A 19,759-nucleotide genomic window follows, 5' to 3' on the forward strand; every position below is an offset into this window, starting at 1 on the left:
AATGTCATGAGACAAAGTATATGTAAACTGCTGTATGGAAAGTGAATTTGCTCTGTAAATCTTCATCCGAATCACAATAAAAAAAAAAAAGATTGAGATATTTGACTACATAAGTTTGCATGGCAAAAAGTTACTATATGTCAAACCAAAAAGACAAACTGGGAGAAATTTTTTATAAGAAACTAAAATATAATATCCTTAATATATTTTAAAAAAGAAAAACTTCTTAAAACTTGAGACACAGAGGACCAAAATCCCAGTAGAAAAGTGAGGGAAAGACATGGACAGACAATTCGTTCCCCCCCACCACACACACACAAGACACATAACAGCCCTCAAATATACAAAAAAATGTTTAAACTCGTAAGTGGAGAACTACAAATTAAAACAACATTGAAATAATCATTTCTCACCTATAAAATTGGCAAAAATTTAAAATTATAATACAATTCTGTTGGTTAGGCTGTGGCGAAACAGACAGTCTTACATATTGCTGGTGGGAATGCATATTGCTGCAATCCTTCTGGAAGAAAATTTGGCCACATCTAACTATACTACATAAACATTTACCTTTTGACTCAGTAATCTTACTTCTTGGAATCTACCCTAACAATACACAATTTGAAAATACATGTATTCAAAGTTATTCACTGCAACATTGTTTATAAAAGCGAAATACTGAAATGGAAGTAGCTGAACTGCCCATCCATAGGAGAGTGGTTGAATAACTCATGTTTCATCCACATAGTGGTATAATACACTGCTGTAACAGGAAGAATCAGTGTACAATTCAGAGCGATTTGACTCTGAGAATCATAATGTTTAACATAATCCCAAAATAAGTAAATAATTAAAATCAATGTGTGTGTGTGTGTATGGGGGGCAAAATAGAGTACAGTAATAACAAATGAACTAAACTGTATTACAAATGAATAACATGACCATAATTAGGTGATAAAGAAGAAAAAACTAACCTAAGTAACTTGGAAAAATAGTATTTTTGACTGTATACTGTAAGGCTAAATTCAAAAAGAACGATACACAAAAATTGTACTCTAGTTATATTGTTAAAAGAATATGGGTTAATAACCCTGTAATTATATATACTATATATATGCTAAACCAAACTCACTGCCGTTGAATCAGATCTGACTCATAGCGACCCCTCCTTTGGTTTCCGAAGCGGTATCACTTCGGAAGTAGATTGCCCAACCTTCCTTCTGAGGAGTGGCTGGTGGGTTTGAACCGCCGGCCTTCTGGTTAGCAGTCAAATGCCTTAGGCACTACACTACCAGAGCTCCTATACTAAGATGAACAAATAAGTACTGTAGATAATGAGAGCCAGGTTTATCATTGTCAGAGAAAGAAGTTACACAGAAGGAAGGGGGGAGAGTGGAGGGATCTTTAGGTGTTGGTTTGGCAACTGAAGTATTATGATTGATTGATAGGTGGGTAATGTATAAGAATAGGATAGTGTGCATTAGAATAGGAAATACATCTATTTCCTAGCTCTGTTTGCTGAGAGAAGTAGTTCTGGTAGTGCAGTGGTTAAAGCATTTAGCTGCTAACCAATATGCCGGTAGTTCCAACACAGCAGCTGCTCTGCAAAAAAAAAAAAAAAAGATGAGGCAGTCAGCTTCCATAAAGAATAACAGTCTTGGAAACCCTCTGGGGCAGTTCTTTGTCCTATGAGATTACTATGAGTCGGACTTGACTTGATGGCAGTGGGTTTGGTTTTGGAGTTTGGCTTGCTGAGAGGAACTAGAGAATGCTAAAATCAGTTGGTGAAAGTTTGAAGAAACATGATATTTTTAGTACAGTAAAGTCAAGTCTCTCAAGATTTTTATCAGTTACAAAAAGAAAAGCAGTACTTTTACAGTGGAAAAATCCAGCAGACCCCACTTCCCAAGTGATCAAAGTTAAGATCACAAGTATTAAAATTTATTAACAAGATGTGCTCTCTGGTATGATATACAGGCAGTCCCTGTATTAGGAATAAGTTCTCTTCTTAAATCTGTCTTTAAGTTGAATTTGTACATAAGATGAAATAGTTACAGATCATATTGTATCTAACGTCAGTCAAATGTTTGTCTTAGTATATAGTGTAACTTTCTATGTATAAAAAACATTAAAGAAACATTTCCAGGTACACTAAAACATCTTCAATATAGTACAGTGATAATGTTTTGATGTTTCACAAAATATCACCATTTGTTATTATGAATCACTGTGTATGTTTTATGAATTTTTTTTAAATTGTGCTTTGGGTGCAAATTTATAGAGCAGAATTTGTTTTACATTCAACAGTTCATGTACATTTGATTTCACTCCCCAATTTTAATAGGCTTTACTGGGTTTGAGTTTAAAGGATTGTAACCCAAGGGACTGACTGCCTGTACTGAGGACACAGCATCACTTTTCTTATATTCTGATATAACCTCAATCTAATCATGAGAAAACTTTAGTCAGACCCACATTGAAAGACATTCTGCAAAATAACTTATCAGAACTCATTAAAAATGTCATAGTCACCAAAGACAATGAATTGTCGTATATTAGAAGAAACTAAGGAGACATGACAACTAAATGTAATGTGGAATCCTGGATTGGATCCTGAAACGGAAAAAGCTGATGAAATTCTGAGCAAGTCTGTAGTTAATAGTAGTATGTCAATGTTAATTTCCTATTTTTTTTGATAATTGAACCACAGTCATTCAAGTTGTTAACATCAGAGAAATGTGGGTGAAGGATGTTCTAGAGGTTTTTTTTTTTTTTTTTTTTTTTTCTTTTTTTCTTCTTTAATGTACGTGGCTAATTTTGTAGCTGTTCTACAGCTTTTCTCTAAGTCTAAAAGTTATTTGAGATAAACAATGTTTTAAATACAGGTATATATCATTTTCAGTAGAGTTTAACCTGCTTACTTGAACAAGCTTTGAAAATGAAGCATTGCATGCAACAATACTTTTTTTTTTCAGCTTTTTGTTGTGATTTCAGTGAAAGTTTACAGAGCAAATTAGTTTTCTATTCAGCAATTCATACACATTTTATTTCATGACATTGATTGCAATCCCCACAATGTAACAGCACTCTTCTCACTCCCTGCGTTTACTGTTTCCATTCGCCCTTCTTTCCCATCCCTTCCTGCCTTCTGAGCTTTATCCCTGGGGCAACGGTACTTTCTTGATGTTAAGCTTTTCTGTGGTATTAAATACCCTTTTGGAGGGTTACTCCTTTGGAATCCAGTTATGACAGAACTTTCTGTGGAAAGTAATCTTAGTTACGTAGACAGGAAAGCCAAACAATGTACTCTTGATGGGCAATAAAAATAATAATAGCATAATAAGTTTTTTTTTTTTTTTTTAATTTTCCTGTGTGCCACCTATTTGTGCTAAGCACTTTACATGCATTGTCTTATTTAATCCTCACAGTACTGTTTGATATGTAGATACCATTATCCTTATTTTGTGGATGAGGAGACTGAGATTTAAAAACGATAAGTAACTTGTCTGAGGTCTGACATGGTGGCTTTAGGATTTGAACCTACTTTTGCTTGATTCCCCAGTGCATGCTCTTACTAAATCATAGTGCCCTCCATCCAAATGGTTGTCATAAATCTTGTGTACCTACCAAAGCCATCCAAGTCTGAAAACCTACTTTTCATTCTCTAAGACAGTACTGTCCTATAGAAATACAATGTGAGTCCCATATGAAATTTTCCAGTAGCTATAGTGAAAAGGAGGAGCCCTGGTGGTACAGTGGTTAAAGCACTCAGCTGCCAACTAGAATGTCAGTATTTGAACCCACCAGTTGCTCCATGGGAGAAAGATGGGGCAATCTGCTTCCTTAAAGATTTAAACCTTGGAAAGCCCTATAGGGCAGTTCTTCTCTGTCCTATGGGCCTGTGAGTCAGAATCGAGTTGATAGCAGTGGCTATAACAAAAAAGGTAAAAAGAAACAGGTGAAATTAATTTTTAATACTGATTCATTTAACCTGATGTATGCAAAGTAGTCTCACTTCACAGTGTGATTGATATAAAAATTACCAAGATATTTCACTATTTTATAGTTTATATTAACTTGGAAATCTGGTATGTGTCTTACATTTATAGCACATCTCAGCTCACACTAGCCACGTTTCAGGTACTCAGTCATCACTGTGGCTAGTGGCTACTATATTGGATAGCATAGCTCTCGAGTATGAGATTGGAAATCATGATGCCATCTTGATCATCATCTTTTCCTTTCTACAAATAAATATTTGATGATTGACTTCTTTGCAGGTGTAAATTAAACATAAAATTTCATTTGGGAGTAAGAGTTGTTAACAACCTCTCACTCTGCAGTTCAGGATTTTCATTTACATAGCATATTAAAAACTTCACATGCAACACTTAAATATTTAGAACTAAGCCTGTTGAAGTCAAGTTTTCTTGAGGCTTAATCATATATGGTGGCACATATCTGGGAAAATCCTGAACTCTCACCTTTCAATTTTTCCTTGGGGCAAGGTAGTACTGGTTTTCAATTAGATATTACATTCATTGGTCTGAAAGGAAGTTATTGCCATCTTAGAAGGGAAGATGGCTGGAAGATGGCGTGCAGTGACTGGAGAAAAGAGAGAGTGCTGGGATTATGCCTTGTAAGAAGCTATGCACTGTAGGCCATCCTGTTTTTTCTTACTTGGAACAATCAATCTTAGCAGCTGTCAGTACTTTTAAATGCAATTGATCAAGCATCATTCTGAAATCTTTCTTTTTGGCATTAGGTCTAGAGCTCAGTAAATTACCATGGTTTTCCTGGATGTTCTTAGACTCATAAGGAAATTTTCTGTTTCAGAATTTGGTGTACATTTGGCAGAGCTGACCGTAGATCCCCAGGGTGCACTGGCAATCCGTCAGGTAAGCCTAGACTGGCCCAATTTATAAGTAATTTCCCTTTCTATTGGGAAAGAGAAAGAATAAGGCCAAATTATAAATAACCTAGGATGTTGTAGGAGATTTAGTTCTACTTCAAATGTATCAGCTGTGTCTGTGGTTTATGTATGAAGAAAGTCTTTTTCTTGCTGTATTGCTTGGCTTTTTCTCTTCACAGCTGGCATCTGTCATTTTGAAGCAGTATGTAGAGACTCACTGGTGTGCCCAGTCAGAGAAGTTTAGGCCTCCTGAAACAACAGAAAGGGTAAGGAGAGTCATGTGATTTGTCTACCTCTAGAGATTTGACTTGACTGCTAACCAGAAGGCTGGTGGTTCAAACCCACCAGCCACTCCTCGGAAGGAAGGTTGGGCAATCTAATTCCGTACTGATACTGCCTTGGAAACCCAAGGAGGGGTCGCTATGAGTCGGGTCTGACTTGAGGGTGCATAACAGCAACAACAACAGAGATTTGAGGGGCGGCCATCTTAAGAGATCAGGTTGTCAACATTCTTTGACAGCGTGGAACAATCAAAAGTCTAGCTAGAAAGGGAAATCGGTAGCTAATATTGAGGATACCATGCTATAGAAGAGAAGGCTTGAGTGTCACACTCTCTTGGATATGTGTTCCAATTCTAGTTCTGACTTTTACTAGCTGTCAGATATTCTAAATGTATTTAACTTATAAGCCTCAATTTCCTGAATCTCTAAAATAAGAATTAAAATACCAATTTTAGAGGGTTGATGATTAAATGAAATAATATTTCTAATTTCAAGAAATTTCAAGGTCTAGAGCAGTACTGTCCATTGGAACATTCTGCCATTATAAAAATACTTTCTATCTGTGCTGTCCAATAACTACTAGCCACGTGCAGTTATTAAGTACTTAAAGTATGGCTAGTGCAGCTGAGGAACTGAATTTTAAATTTACTTAAACATTAATTTAAATTTAAATAGCCACATATGGCTAGTGGCTATTGTAGTAGACAGCATAGTATCACAGATGAACTGTCTTAATGAGTTATTTGTCAAGTTTATATATAAGAATTTTCATTAAAAATGCCCTTATCTTGTACATATTATTTTTCCAATACATGACTAGACTGGACTCTGCCAATTACTTACAACCTGGTCTAACGGCATATGGGCTTATCCTGTACAGGCAAAAATTGTTATCCGGGAGCTGTTGCCCAACGGTTTGAGAGAATCAATAAGCAAGGTGCGCTCCAGTGTGGCCTACGCAGTGTCAGCCATTGCCCACTGGGACTGGCCCGAAGCCTGGCCCCAGCTCTTCAACCTGCTAATGGAGATGTTGGTGAGCGGAGACTTAAATGCAGTCCATGGAGCCATGCGAGTGCTGACAGGTACTAGAAGCCTTTTCTCTAGTAATGGTATTTGGATCCCAAGTGATAGTGTACTTACAAGAAGTTGTGGGAAAGACTGGCCCAGACCAGTAGCAAGAGAAATTCACAGCTCTCTCTCTGAAGCTATTCCTCCCTCCTAGTTTCAGTGTTCATGTTTGCCCTCCAACATCATTGGTTTTTCCAGGGAATTAAGTTGGTATAGTAACTGCTTCAACTACCAAACCTTCCCACTTAAGAATACAGTAATGGCATAGTGATTGAGCAGTCAGATTTCAATTCATATTCTGGCCTTACCTTAACCCAAGTTACTTAGCCTCTTTAAGCCTGAATTTCTTTGTATATAAAGTTAAGACAGTGATAGTATCTGTTTCAGTGGAGCTTTTGATAGTTTAAATGAGCTAATCCAACTCGATGGCACATAACACACAACAACAATCTATGAAAACTGTTTTGCATAATAACTGACATGTGACTTGATAAATTTTAGCCATTATGATTATTATCATATATTCTTTTCCACCTTGTTTAGCCATGGCAAGGTTAGAAATAGTCAAATGAAAATTTTTTTATTTGTATTTTTTATTTTTTTTAATTTTGATTTGGGTGAAGGTTGACAGAGCAAATTCACTTTCCATACCACCGTTCATATACACTTTTTCATGACATTGATTATAATTTACCCCAATGCAATAGTTCTCATCCCACTTCCTCCCGATAGTTATCTCTTCCCTGTGTTCATCCCTTCATGCACTCCTGCCCCCTGAGCTGTCTCCCTGTGCCTAAGCAGCCCTTCTTTCTCCCATGATTGTTCTCTCCAAGGAATGTATCTACCTCAGGTAAATGTTCAACTCATATGCCTGTCTTTTGTTTGGCTGGAAGCCACAGGTGTGGGTTCAATTCAAATGGAATTTTTATGGAAATGTAAGAAAGAGGACAGAAATAGTGTAGATATATGTTCCTGACCTTCATTTGGCCAGCTTAGAGAATATGCAGACTTCGTATCTTTTCTTCCTTTCTTCCTTCTGAGAAAGTGGTAAAAAATATTTGAACTTACAGTTCAAGGAGAAAATAGATATCTTGTCTAATCCTGATTAATCTGTCAGTCCCTCCTAGAACTTGCTTTCATATATCTCTAGATATGGCCTGAGTTTTCCAGTCTTTTGCATGTTCGGCCCTGCTTCCTATCACACTAGATGAAGTCACTATTCTCTTTTGCTTCAAGGAGTCCTTACCTGAACTTTAGCTATCTTGTTTTGATCTTTTAGAAATCATCTTTTCCCTCTGTTCATACCATTTTGTCTCACCCATATCTCGTCTGTTCCTTTTATAACCTGCTGGGTTACCTAAAATGTATTCTTACCTGGATGTAAATACCAATGTCTCTTTCTGAAAAATCTCAGTTTGCTAAATTTAGCATCTAGGCCCAATTTTACTAATCTGTGTGATATTATTGGTAAAGAATTATGAATTCTATGACTAACAGTGAATCCTTCCCCTCCTTTTGTTTCAAAACCCCCTCTTCCCATGCTTCAGCTGCCTTTTTGAGCTATCCACTGTATTCTTATTATTTCTGACAAAGTTTCCGTTTTTAACTGCTGGTGCAAAGCACTTACTACAAAGATCAAGCTGTTCCTTACTCAGATTTCTACTTCCCGGCTGATTTCCCTTTCTTCTCTTCTGTGACTTATTTAGGCACTTTCATATACTCCTCTCCATGGAATTGACATCCAGGATTACTTATTTACAACATCATGGTGCCAAAATATCATTTAACTGATATGTTTTCTACCAAGTCTTTTTCCTCTCAATTTTCCAACACAAAATTCAGACTCTTTTTAACAACCTTGGAGGAAAAGGTGATTATATATTTATCCCGCTTGGAATGCTAATGAGACCTCATTGTATTTGACTTGGGAAATTACTGTTTAGTGAGATAACTTTTCTGTCAGAAACAGGGAAACATCGGTCAGGGAAATCTGTATCCTTTCGTAGTGGATTCACCAAACATGGCATGGATAGCAGCCAATCTCCATTCCCAAATAGGTGTTCCATGTATTTTCAAACAAGGACAGACTGTGCTCTGACAAAAGAAACTACGACATATGTGACAATAGTTGGATATTGATATATGGACAGGAGTCCATTAGGAAAAGACGGCTGATTATCTTCAAGATTTTTAAGATACTGCCCTAGTCTCCCTTTAATGAGGCTTCCCATTGAACTTACCTATTTATAAAGGAGTAAAGGAAATGCAAACACAGCTAAAGACTTGAAGTATTTGACCCACAGGCTTCAGCCTATAGTTTCAAAGAAGTTTGGAAATTGAAGTGTTGCTGGTGGCCCAGACTTTTTCTTACTTGCTAGGTGACCTCAGAAAACTTGTTTGGGACTCAAGCCTGTAAAGTGTTAATAAATTGAGACTACCAGGTTGGGCAGTCTACTTGTGTAGTGATACTGCCTCGGAAACCCACGGAGGGGTCTCTATGAGTTGGGTCCGACTAGATGGCACATAACAACAAACAACAACCAGGAATGATTACAAAGAGCGTAAAAAAGTGTGGTTAGGTACTTAATTAGTAGAATTAAATTAAACTACATTTTTTTTTCATGAAACTTGTTTATCGTTAATATGCCACAGGACTACTTTCCTTGGAACTCTAAATAAAATAGAAACATTAACTTACTGTTCAACACTCCAAATTTATTCCTCAGGAGGAAAGCACATCTAGTATAGAAGATTCAGCCTTAAGTATTTGATCCTCATTTGACTTGTGGGCATTGATTGCCCAAGATTTGTGAGTATATTAACCTTGAAAATGCCAGCATGCATTTCTAGTTGTATATCCTCCTGCATTAATATCCCAACTGGTTAGCTTCATTTTTATAGTAATAATGTGAAGAGCTAGGAAAAGCATTAGAAAAGTGAATAGGTGGCCAGTTATTAGAACCCACATTACTGTTTCTAACAGTGATGTGAGACCAGACTCCTTCATGCTGTCTCAGGGCCTTGTGTTTTGGTGGTGGTGGTAGTGGTAGTGGTGGTTTCTTTGAGGGGTCGGGGAGTGAAGGAAAGGTGTGACCCATATTTCCCTTACCTTCAAGTCTCATTCTATATATACATTACCTTTTCCAGTTCACATACGCGATCCCTTTCTGTTCCAGTTACCATCATCCTCTGATTTCTAGGTCAATAAATGTCACCCACTTAGAAGAATGATATAAATAGAATGGAGTTAAGGCCTCTTAAATGTGTACATATTTCATTATGTGTATCAAAATAACTTGCCAAGGAAGAATATTGGAAACAAAATCAAAGATAAGAGATCTATCTAGAAATGCACCTGAATGTTGACAGGGCATGAATTAGATTATTACAGAATTTTCCCAAGTTGGCCTCATAAGGACTTGAGGAGTTCTTTTACAGATTCCCTTTCAATATATATTTTAAAGTTTTCTTTCTTAATCTCTTATGTTTTCCTTAATCACCAATTGTTCTCTTCTACAAATAACCAGTAACTCTTGCTTCTTTTCCTTCCGAAGTAGGATAAGGCTGCCAGGTCAGAGTCTTTACCTGCATGCTGTCTAATTGGAACTGCCACCTAGAAGCAGTTTGGGAAATGTTTACACTTGATGTCTTTGGAAAGCAGTATTTTTTTTTTGCACTGTTACTTTTTTCTTTGTAGAATTCACTCGAGAAGTAACAGACACACAGATGCCACTCGTTGCTCCTGTCATTCTGCCAGAGATGTATAAGATCTTCACCATGGCCGAGGTATGAAATCTCAGCTCCAAGATCACACAGAGGCTATTCCTGCTCATTAATCTCAGCTGGGAGGCCATTGTTTCTGGAAGGTGCTAATCTCCATGCCCAACTAGAACCAGCTAGAACTGACATGCCCAACTAGAACTAGCTAGAACTGACAAAGGTGTGAATCTGAGTTAGCCTCAGGACTTTCTACTCAAAACTACAAGGGCAAGCCTTTGATAAGAATGAAATAGCTGAAATATTTATTTACCTACCTTGTACCTCCTGGGCATCCAATAACCCCTAAATACCTAGTACCTTTATGCTCCCTCTAGCCTTGCATTGGGAACTCTGGTGGTGCAGTAGTTAAAGTACTTGGCTGTTAACCAAAAGTTTGACAGTTCAAACCCACCAACTGCTCTGCCGGTGGGGGGAGGGAAGATGAGGCAGTCTGCTTCCATAAAAATTTATAGCCTTCAAAACCTTATGGGACAATTCTGCTCTGTCCTATAGGGTCACTAGGAGTCAGAATGGACTCAATGGCGGTGAGTTTGGTTTAGGTTTTTTTAGGCTTGCATGGAGGTGTCTAACCTAAGCTTGCCTACCTCATCTAAGTATTTGGATGCAATCTGTCACTGTACTACACATAATAAAAACCAAACCAAAATGAAATCTACTTCCATTGAGTCAATTCCAACTCATAGTGACCCCCATTGAGTTTCCAAGGCAGTAAGTCTACAGAAATGGATTGTCCCGTCTTCCTTCCCTGGAGCAGCTGGTGGATTTGAATCAACAGCCTTCTGGTTTAGCAGTCCAATGCAGTAGGCACTGCACCACCAGAGCTCCTTATTACACATAATAGACCCTTACTATACTGTATGTGTATTTGATTGGTGTGTATATGAACAGTAACTCTTCTGTATAAGATAGGAATGCCTGATAGTTAATGTTTTAACCATATCAACAATTTTAAGAATGATACAGGACCAGGTATTGTTTATACATAAGGTCACCATTAATCAAAACTGACTCAACAACAGCTCACAGCAACTGTCTCTTGCCCTCCAGCCAAGGATATTTGTATTTTGAAAGAAATACACTAACCATGTTGGGATTTAAGCAATACCCAGTCATGTTTTTGATCAAATCAGCCCACAGAGGCCTATATGTAAGGCAGTTCATTGTAACATTGTGATCCTGATGCCTTTCATTCTCTGAAATACAGAAGAAAGCGGTCTTCTGGACATGAATGGATAACATTTCTGATCTCTCTAGGGGTTCGAGTCCTGTGTGTGGACTGAGTAGTCATAGTTTTTACTTGTAATCATAGACACACACACGCACACTGATACCAATCTCACGGCTGTGCTATAACCTTGCCCCCAGGTGTATGGTATTCGAACCCGTTCCCGAGCTGTGGAGATTTTTACCACTTGTGCCCATATGATCTGTAACATGGAGGAGCTGGAAAAGGTAAATGAGCCTCTGGATGAGTAACAGATTTCATGTGCATGGTCTTTATTAATACCTTCCATTGCAGGTATAGCAATTACTCATTTCATGACAGTAGTACCAAAAAGCATACTAACTAGTGTTGTGGATAGATTCAACATTTTGATTAAATTTCTCATTTGTGTATATAACTTAGTTTCCTTTCATATAAGCTGTGTTTCTTTAACACCTTATCCTGTGCTGATTTTTATACTAAGCATCAATCCTATGATTCAGAAGTGGTTCTAAGAAGTTGTTCTCTGTGTGTGGGGTGGGGGTGGGATTGTGTTAGATAAGGATACATAATACCTCCATTGACTCTAGGTATGCCCTTCTGGTTGGGACCTGAGCCTAGAGAGATCACCTTGCAGAAGGCAGTTTGTCCTTTGTTCTCTATGCTTTTGAGCCAAACAAGTACCTACAACTAATGATGGGACCTGACCAGACCAAAAGGAGACCGGACCACCCGGGAACCCAATGCTGATTAACCTGCAGGAGGCATGCTATAATCTATCATGACTGTTTTGTGAGGGTGATAAGAACCTTGAGCCCTAAGGCTCAGATGGAGCTTCCTAGTTGGCAAGGGTGAACATCTCCTCTCAGGAGGGTAGTGCATCCCCTTGGGACCTGGAAGCTCTGCTCTGGGATTCTTCCTGGACTTTGCCCTATGCATCTCTTCATTTGTATTATGTGTGTGGTTTTTGTTGTTGTTCTTTTTGTTATATTAAAGCTATTAAAGTGTGGTAAATCCCATGAGCCCAATGAGTTGTTCCAGTGAATTATAGGGCCCAAAGGAATAAGTAGTAGGGAAGGCTAGCTGGTCTGAAGTGGAAGTCATACGGACTTCTGAGCTTACATTTGGAACCCTGTGGCAGGCAGAGGAAAACTGCAAATTTGGGACTGGCTGATCTGAAGTGGAGGGAGTCATGTGGCCTCCCAAGCTTGTGGCTAATACTTGAAAACCTAGCCCTGAGTAGCTAGCGATGAGGGGGAAAAGGGTTGTGTGGGCAGCTGGGATCTGAATGAACAGGAAAGGGAAGCTGAGATTTCCATAGGACACAAAAAGTACATGTAGTAGAATTTGTTCCTAACCACACAATTTGACATCAGAAGTGAGTGATCTTAGTCTCCCTGGACTGGTTTGCACAATCAGTGTAATTGGCACAATTTACTCGAGCAACCCTGACCACACACCTCAAATGTCTGTGTTTGATACATGCACTGAAGCCATTGATTAGAGAGGTATGTTAAGCATTGATTTTTGGGTTCTGCTTTCAGGGTGCAGCCAAAGTCCTGATCTTTCCTGTGGTGCAGCAGTTCACAGAGGCCTTTGTTCAGGCCCTGCAGATACCAGATGGCCCCACATCTGACAGTGGATTTAAAATGGAGGTCCTAAAGGTAAATATTGATTGCCAATATATTTGGGTTTGAGAAAGTGATCTGAAATCATTGATTTCTTCTATCTCACTTGTAACTCTTGGGTCTTTTTATATCTCAGGCAGTGACAGCACTGGTGAAAAACTTCCCAAAGCACATGGTTTCCTCCATGCAGCAGATTCTACCTATTGTTTGGAACACCCTAACTGAGAGTGCCGCTTTATATCCTTTCCTGAAAGTTTATTATTTGTGGAGTTTTTTTTTTTTTTTTAAGTGTCTAGAAAGACCTAGCCAGCCACCTACTTCTGAAAAAATAAGCCATTAAAAAAACCCTGTGGAGCACAGCTCTACTCTGACACACCTGGGGTCCCCACCAGTCAGAATTGACTCAGTGGCAACTAGTTTTTTGTTTGTTTGTTTTACTCTTAGTGTTGGAGTGTACAACATTCCCTTATAGAGTATATATAAAGCAGACTCCAAATTCTATTTCTTCACTCTTCATCATACTTATGTGAAGACAGAAGTAAATTACACAGAGGAAGTAGAAGATCCTGTGGATTCTGATGGTATCTAAGTTTATCTGAACTTAACAGATACACCAGTTAGTGGGAAAAGAGATATAGGGGAGGGGGAAAAAAAGAATCTAGAGACAGGGAAAAGTAACTTACAGTTACTTTTGAGTAACTGGTAGCATAGTGGCTAAGGCACTTGACTGCTAACCAGAAGGCTGGCGGTTCAAACCCACCAGCCACTCCTCAGAAGGAAGATGGGGCAATCTACTTCTGTAGTGATGCTGCCTCAGAAACCCAAAGAGGGGTCGCGATGAGTCGGGTCCGACTCGACGGCACATAACAACAACAACAACTAATAGAGTTTACTAATAGAGTTTTCTCTCCATATATGAGATATAGCAAACATACTCAAGCATAGAACATTGTGGGGAAATGAGAAATTGAAAATCTTTTACTAATCTATTCCTCATAGATATATGCACAAATCTCATAAAAAAATCATAGAATTTCCAAGTTGGAAGAGACCCTTTAAAGGCCATCTCTAATCCAACCTGTTTCTGCCATCTTGTCTAGTTTTATTTTGGAGTCCCAGATGATAATACTTTCATTTCTGTTTTGATATTTCTAAATATGCTAGATTAAAGATAGACATGATAGGAAATACAGTAAAAGCTATGAAAGCCAAAACTCAACAGCGCTGCCTTGTTTTTCCAGCTCTCACAAGTTTTCTGTTTTTGACAGGGTGCAGTCTTAATACTTTTTTATCGCTCGTTTTATTTGTTTGTTTGGGAGTCTGAAAGCAATTATTATTCAGTGTAGAATATTTGGAAATTTCAGAGGAAAATGGATTAGTTGCAATCTCACTTGTATAACGTGATTATTGAACAGCTGATGAACATTTGACACACCTCAGGCCTTGTTTTATGTGTATTATCTGGTTTTGGGGTATTTTTTTAATTGTGATTTGTCTGAAACTACATATCAAATCGGTTTTCCATTCAACAATTCATACACATACTGTTTTGTGGCATTGATTACAATCACCACAATGTAACAGCACTCTTCCCACTTACTCCCTGGGCTCCCTTTTTCATTTGTCTTACTTGCCCGTCCCTTCTTGCCCTCTGAGCTTTATTCTTGGGCATATGCTGCCCTTTTGATCTCATGTAGCTGATGGTTCTAAGGAGCATGTACCTCCCTGGTGTTACTGTTCACATTCTAGGCCTATCGTTTGGCTAAAATTTGAGCCATGGGCGTAAGTTCAGTTCCAGGCTTGAAGGGTATCTAAAGGCCATAGTCTCAAGGGTTCTACCAGTCTCTATCAGACTAGTAAGATCTATCGCTTGTTTTAGTGAAAAATGTTTGAGTTCTCATCTGACAGATTTCTGCTTTACACAGGTTCTGGCTTTCACGGGTTTTCCTGTATATTCAGTGTTTCTGATTCTTTTACTTAAGAATCCGAAGAGTGCTTAATATCCTCAAAAATTCCTTTCTTTAGCTCCCCAGCCCTCTCTACTAATCCCTTGGGAATAATAAGCAAGTACTTTAAATATTCATTAGTTTACAAAGATAATGTAGTTCTAACATACATGCTTTCTTGTCATTAACTTCTTACCTTGTATATTTTCCTCTAGGTGAAGTACTGGGCTTTGAGAATCTCGTCTTTAGCATTTTTGAATTTGTCCATGCCCTACTAGAAAATAGCAAATTCAAAAGCACTGTGAAGAAGGCCTTGCCGGAGTTGATTTACTATATTATCCTGTACATGCAAATCACTGAGGAGCAGGTAAATGATATTTGGGCACAGTTATCAACTTGTATTTAGAAAGTGCAGCATGATGTATATGAGGCCTAAATCAAATGAACATTATTAGTACAAATAGAGCACTAGCAGAATAATTTCATATGAAATTCTAGGAAAGCATTGATATCATTATATTGTCAAATTCTTGAATATAAGGGTTTTTATCAACTCCTATATTAGGTTATTTGGTGGCATAGTGCCTAAGGCATTTGACTGCTAACCAGAAGGTTGGCAGTTCAAACCCACCAGCCATTCCATGGAAGGAATACTGGGCAATCTACTTCCATAAAGATTTACCTCCTCAGAAACCCAGTGAGAGTTGCTATGAGTCAGAATCGACTCGTTGGCAGTGAGTTTGGTTTTTGGTTTGTTTTTGATATTAAGTTAATGGACTTTTGGAATATTTTTACTGTTAGGAAAATCTCTATAGGACCACTTACCAAAGATACTGGTATGTAGAAGAACCTATTCCTTTCCTATAAATAGGGAAATGTTGGGAACATATCATTAGCCTGGTTGGTGGGTCATTAAAACCAGAAAAGAACATTAAAGAATAAGATAACTGCTTCTTTTCTATAAAACAGCATAGGAATTAACTTAATTTTCACAGTAAATATCCCATTAGACTTAGTAGGTAGAAGATTATCTGTCAACGAGTAATAGCTGATTGACAATAGCAGTGAGCTGGTAATCTGCTAAATTCCAAAATAGTATCTGCTAGAAATAGCCATTGTTGTCTACTTTGAAAAACAGCTTGCTTCTCTACATCAAAAGTAAAGACTTTAAGGCTAGAGTTTTCTTCAAGGTTAAAACAAAAGGTTAGAATATTCTTAAGAGGGAGCATGTGAAATAGATTGAGAGCCTTACAAAGACCTAACTTCATCATCATTTCAGATTAAAGTATGGACAGCCAACCCCCAACAATTTGTGGAAGATGAAGATGATGATACCTTCTCCTACACTGTTAGAATTGCAGCTCAAGATCTTTTGCTGGTAAGAGGGTTACCTTTGTACTTCAACCAAATAAGCCTAATTAGTAGTGGGAGCTTTTCCTCTTCTTTCTAGATATCTAGCCAATCAGTATTGTTGGGTGGCTTTATGTCATACTTTTTTGGGGATATAAGAGAATATCTCAAAAGAAGTTTGACTTGGGAATTCCAAAGTCGTTGCTACTAGTTCTGATTTACAAGTAAATATTAGTGTCAAGACTTGTGCATAGGACTGGGGTCTTAAAAGCTTGTGAGCAGCCATTTAAGTACAGCTATTGGTCTCTCCCCGTCCGGGGCAAAGAAGTATGAAAGAAATCAAAGATGCAAAGAAGAAATTGGTCCAAAGGACCAATGGACCATTTGTACCCCAGCCTCCATGACCCTGAGACAAGAAGAACTAGATGATGCCCAGCTACCACTGCTGACCACTCTGAGAGGGATCACAATAAGAAGTCCTGGATGTAGTGGGAGGAAAATGTGGAATGAAAGTCAAAATCATAAAAAAGAACCTGGCTTACTTGTCTGACAGATAATGGTGAAACCCCTGAGATGATGGCCCTTAGACATACTCTAGGCCAGGAACTGAACTCGTAACTGTGGTTCTACTTTTAGCCAAATGATAGACAGGTCTATAGGGTAAGCAATCATACCAGCAAGATATGCACTCCTTAGAATAGTCAACCGTACACCATCAAAAGGGCAGCATTTATAAAACTCAGAGGGCAGGAAGGGATAGGAAAGAAAGATGAATGGAAATGGGGAACCAAGGGAGGAAGTGGGAAGAGTGCTGTTCCATTGTGGGGATTGCAGTCAGTGTCACAAAACAAAATGTATATGAATTATTGACTGGAAAACCAATTTGCTCTGTAAACTTTCACCCAAACTCAATAAAAAGTTAAGAAAAGAATTGTGCACAGAATGAGTAAGGGCTGTTGAATCAAGAAGATTTTCATTTAATCCACTCTTCAGCAAGAAACTATAGCACAAAACAGAGGTTGGAAAACTTTAAATTTTTTAAAAAAAAAAAAGCTTGCTGGGAAATGAACATCCAAACATCTGCTCTTGTTTTCCTTGGCTCCTCTGACTAAATTATACCAGTTGTCTCTATGCTGAAGTACTGTGAAGAAGCTGCCATTTGCTGTTGGATGGGAGGTTTGTTCTCATTGTTGGTGAATCATTTCTTATTATCATTTACTATTTCTAAAGCACCTATGAAAGATCACACTGTATTTCAAGTAGTAGATTAGCTTTGTTTTTCTATGCTCAGGCTCCAAGAAAAAAATATCTGGCCATTGCCAGCCAAAGCTAAATCTATCATTGCTCCTTATACTGTACTAAATATAGCCAAAGGGAGCAACTGTCCAGCCGCTACAAAGTCTGAGCACTGAAAAAATACAGATTACTACTTTAACTTCAGTAGAGAAACCTAATTGGCATGTATATGTGAGTTTGCACTACTCAATTAGGCAGCATCCTAACTAAAGCAGCTTGTAATTAAAATGAGTTTCATTTGCACAAATAGATTAGTCCTCCTCTCTCCCTAGGCTGTGGCCACAGATTTCCAGAATGAGAGTGCAGCAGCCCTGGCTGCTGCAGCCACTCGGCATTTACAGGAAGCAGAACAAACCAAAAACAGCGGCACCGAACACTGGTAAGGCGTGGGTAGCAGATGCTTAACTTGGGGTGTGTTACAGGCTTCAGCTCTGAGAACAAATCCTTGCTTTAGATCATCTATTCTAAAGCAATCCTTCCTAGCCCTAAGATGAGTGGTAAAGATGCTTTTTGTTTTATCCCTTTATTTAAAAAAGTCCTTAAAAGGAGATGGAGTTTTACTTTGTTTTAATTAGAAAAAAAATCTGTTATTAGTAAATTTTGCTCAGTTTTCAGCTATAGCCTTTGATGGGAAGGGCAGATAAGTGGCCTTTGTGGGTTAGATTGTGCTTTTTCTACATCTTCTTTCTCAAATATTTATCTTTTTGGTGGTTAGTTTGTTTTATTAGGCTGTGGTAACCCTTTACAGGTGGAAGATCCATGAGGCATGCATGCTTGCTCTCGGCTCAGTGAAGTCCATCATCACTGACAGTGTGAAAAATGGCAGGATCCACTTTGACATGCATGGGTTCCTGACCAATGTCATCCTTGCAGACCTCAACCTCTCAGGTATGTTTCCTTTCAGTGCTTGGATCCAGGAAGACCTTCAGGCTGTCATCAACTCAGTTGCATTATTCTCTTAGATCAGTAGTTGGATAGTCTTATGTCCTTTGGGTGAGAATTTTTCTTTTCACCCTAGAGCTGGAATTCATTTGAACCTTCAAAACAGCTTACAGACCATGACTCAAGCTTCATCTGCTAAAAGACTAATACTGTCTATGTCATAATTCTTTCCCACTCACTGTTCATGTTTCCACCCAAATCCCTGCTGCCATTCCAGGCTGTGTGTGGCATTTGAATGGAATGCAAATCTGGTTGCTGTACCTTGAAAACTCTAGCTCAAGTTCCAGTCTCGTAATTAAGCTCAGAATGCAGTTAAGCATTCTGTCACGCTCATTCTTTCTGTTTATTTCCTGTCATTTTTCTCAAACTTTATTCTTGGCCTATCTCCACATAATTAAAGTGTTCCGTTTTCTGTCCATGTTAGCTGCTTGTCTTAAAAAAAAATAGCCTTTTATTATTAGACTGATTTTTTTCAGCTCTGAAGGGCCATAGTCAAGAATCAGTGTTCTCTATGGGATGTTGTGTGCTGCATTGCTGTATTGCTACAGAGCCCTTGCCATGCCTTATTCAATCCTTAGAGCTAGACGCCCCCATTCCAAAATACTGACTTTGCTTTCTCTCTGAATATTCAAATCATGGGTCATTTGGCATTTTTTGTCGCATTCGCAATCTGTTGGCCTGGCTCTCCTTCATAGGATAGCCCTGGGGGTATCTTAAGCCATTTGTAAACATTCTGCTCTGTGAGTCAAAATAAGCAATTTATTATAGGACATGTCACCCCATCACTTCCTTTCTCCAAATCATGATTAAAATGGTTGCGCATCCAGAGCTCAGATCCATTGGGAATATCCTGTTTCACTCTGTACTTACCGTATCTCCTACATTATATTGTAGTTGATAGATATGTTTTCTCTCTCCTACTATAAAGTAAGATCTCTGAAAGGAGATAGCATGTCTAATACATCTTTGTATCCCCACAGTGCCTTGCATATAATAGGCATTCATTCCATAATTATGTGTTGAGTAAAAATGAAGTATTGGAATTTGTCGAACGCATCAACATATTTCTTGTAGACCTTGCCCCAGGAAAGAATCTTCAAAAACTCATGGATATTTTAGGATATTTGACATTAAGATTGGAAAAGGCTTGATATATACCATTAGCTTTCCTGCCTATGGAACAGCTGTAAGCTATAAACCTTTCAGAATTAATTTTTCTGCACCAGCCATTCTCAAACCTTTTGGTCTCAGGACTCCTTTACACTCTTAAAAATGAACAGAGGAGGCGGGGCAAGATGGCGGACTAGGCAGAAGGATTGCACAGACCCTCTTCAACAAAGAAAAGGGAAACC

General features: G+C 38.3%; 1 protein-coding gene across 1 annotated transcript in view; it reads left to right on the forward strand.

Moving 5' to 3' along the window:
- Positions 1-19,759, forward strand: part of IPO9 (importin 9) — a 71,592-nt gene that overhangs the window by 29,263 nt on the left and 22,570 nt on the right. The window contains exons 2-13 of the mRNA XM_007941126.1: positions 4,837-4,898; positions 5,092-5,178; positions 6,074-6,275; positions 9,959-10,047; positions 11,407-11,493; positions 12,790-12,909; positions 13,010-13,110; positions 13,396-13,454; positions 15,035-15,186; positions 16,099-16,197; positions 17,738-17,844; positions 18,214-18,353. Of these exons, the coding sequence (XP_007939317.1) occupies positions 4,837-4,898; positions 5,092-5,178; positions 6,074-6,275; positions 9,959-10,047; positions 11,407-11,493; positions 12,790-12,909; positions 13,010-13,110; positions 13,396-13,454; positions 15,035-15,186; positions 16,099-16,197; positions 17,738-17,844; positions 18,214-18,353 (1,305 nt within the window). The remainder of the gene's footprint in view (positions 1-4,836; positions 4,899-5,091; positions 5,179-6,073; positions 6,276-9,958; positions 10,048-11,406; positions 11,494-12,789; positions 12,910-13,009; positions 13,111-13,395; positions 13,455-15,034; positions 15,187-16,098; positions 16,198-17,737; positions 17,845-18,213; positions 18,354-19,759) is intronic.

Source organism: Orycteropus afer, unplaced genomic scaffold (assembly GCF_000298275.1).
Source record: "Orycteropus afer afer isolate SDZICR_OR568_19922 unplaced genomic scaffold, OryAfe1.0 scaffold00075, whole genome shotgun sequence".
Taxonomy (NCBI): Eukaryota; Metazoa; Chordata; class Mammalia; order Tubulidentata; family Orycteropodidae; genus Orycteropus; species Orycteropus afer.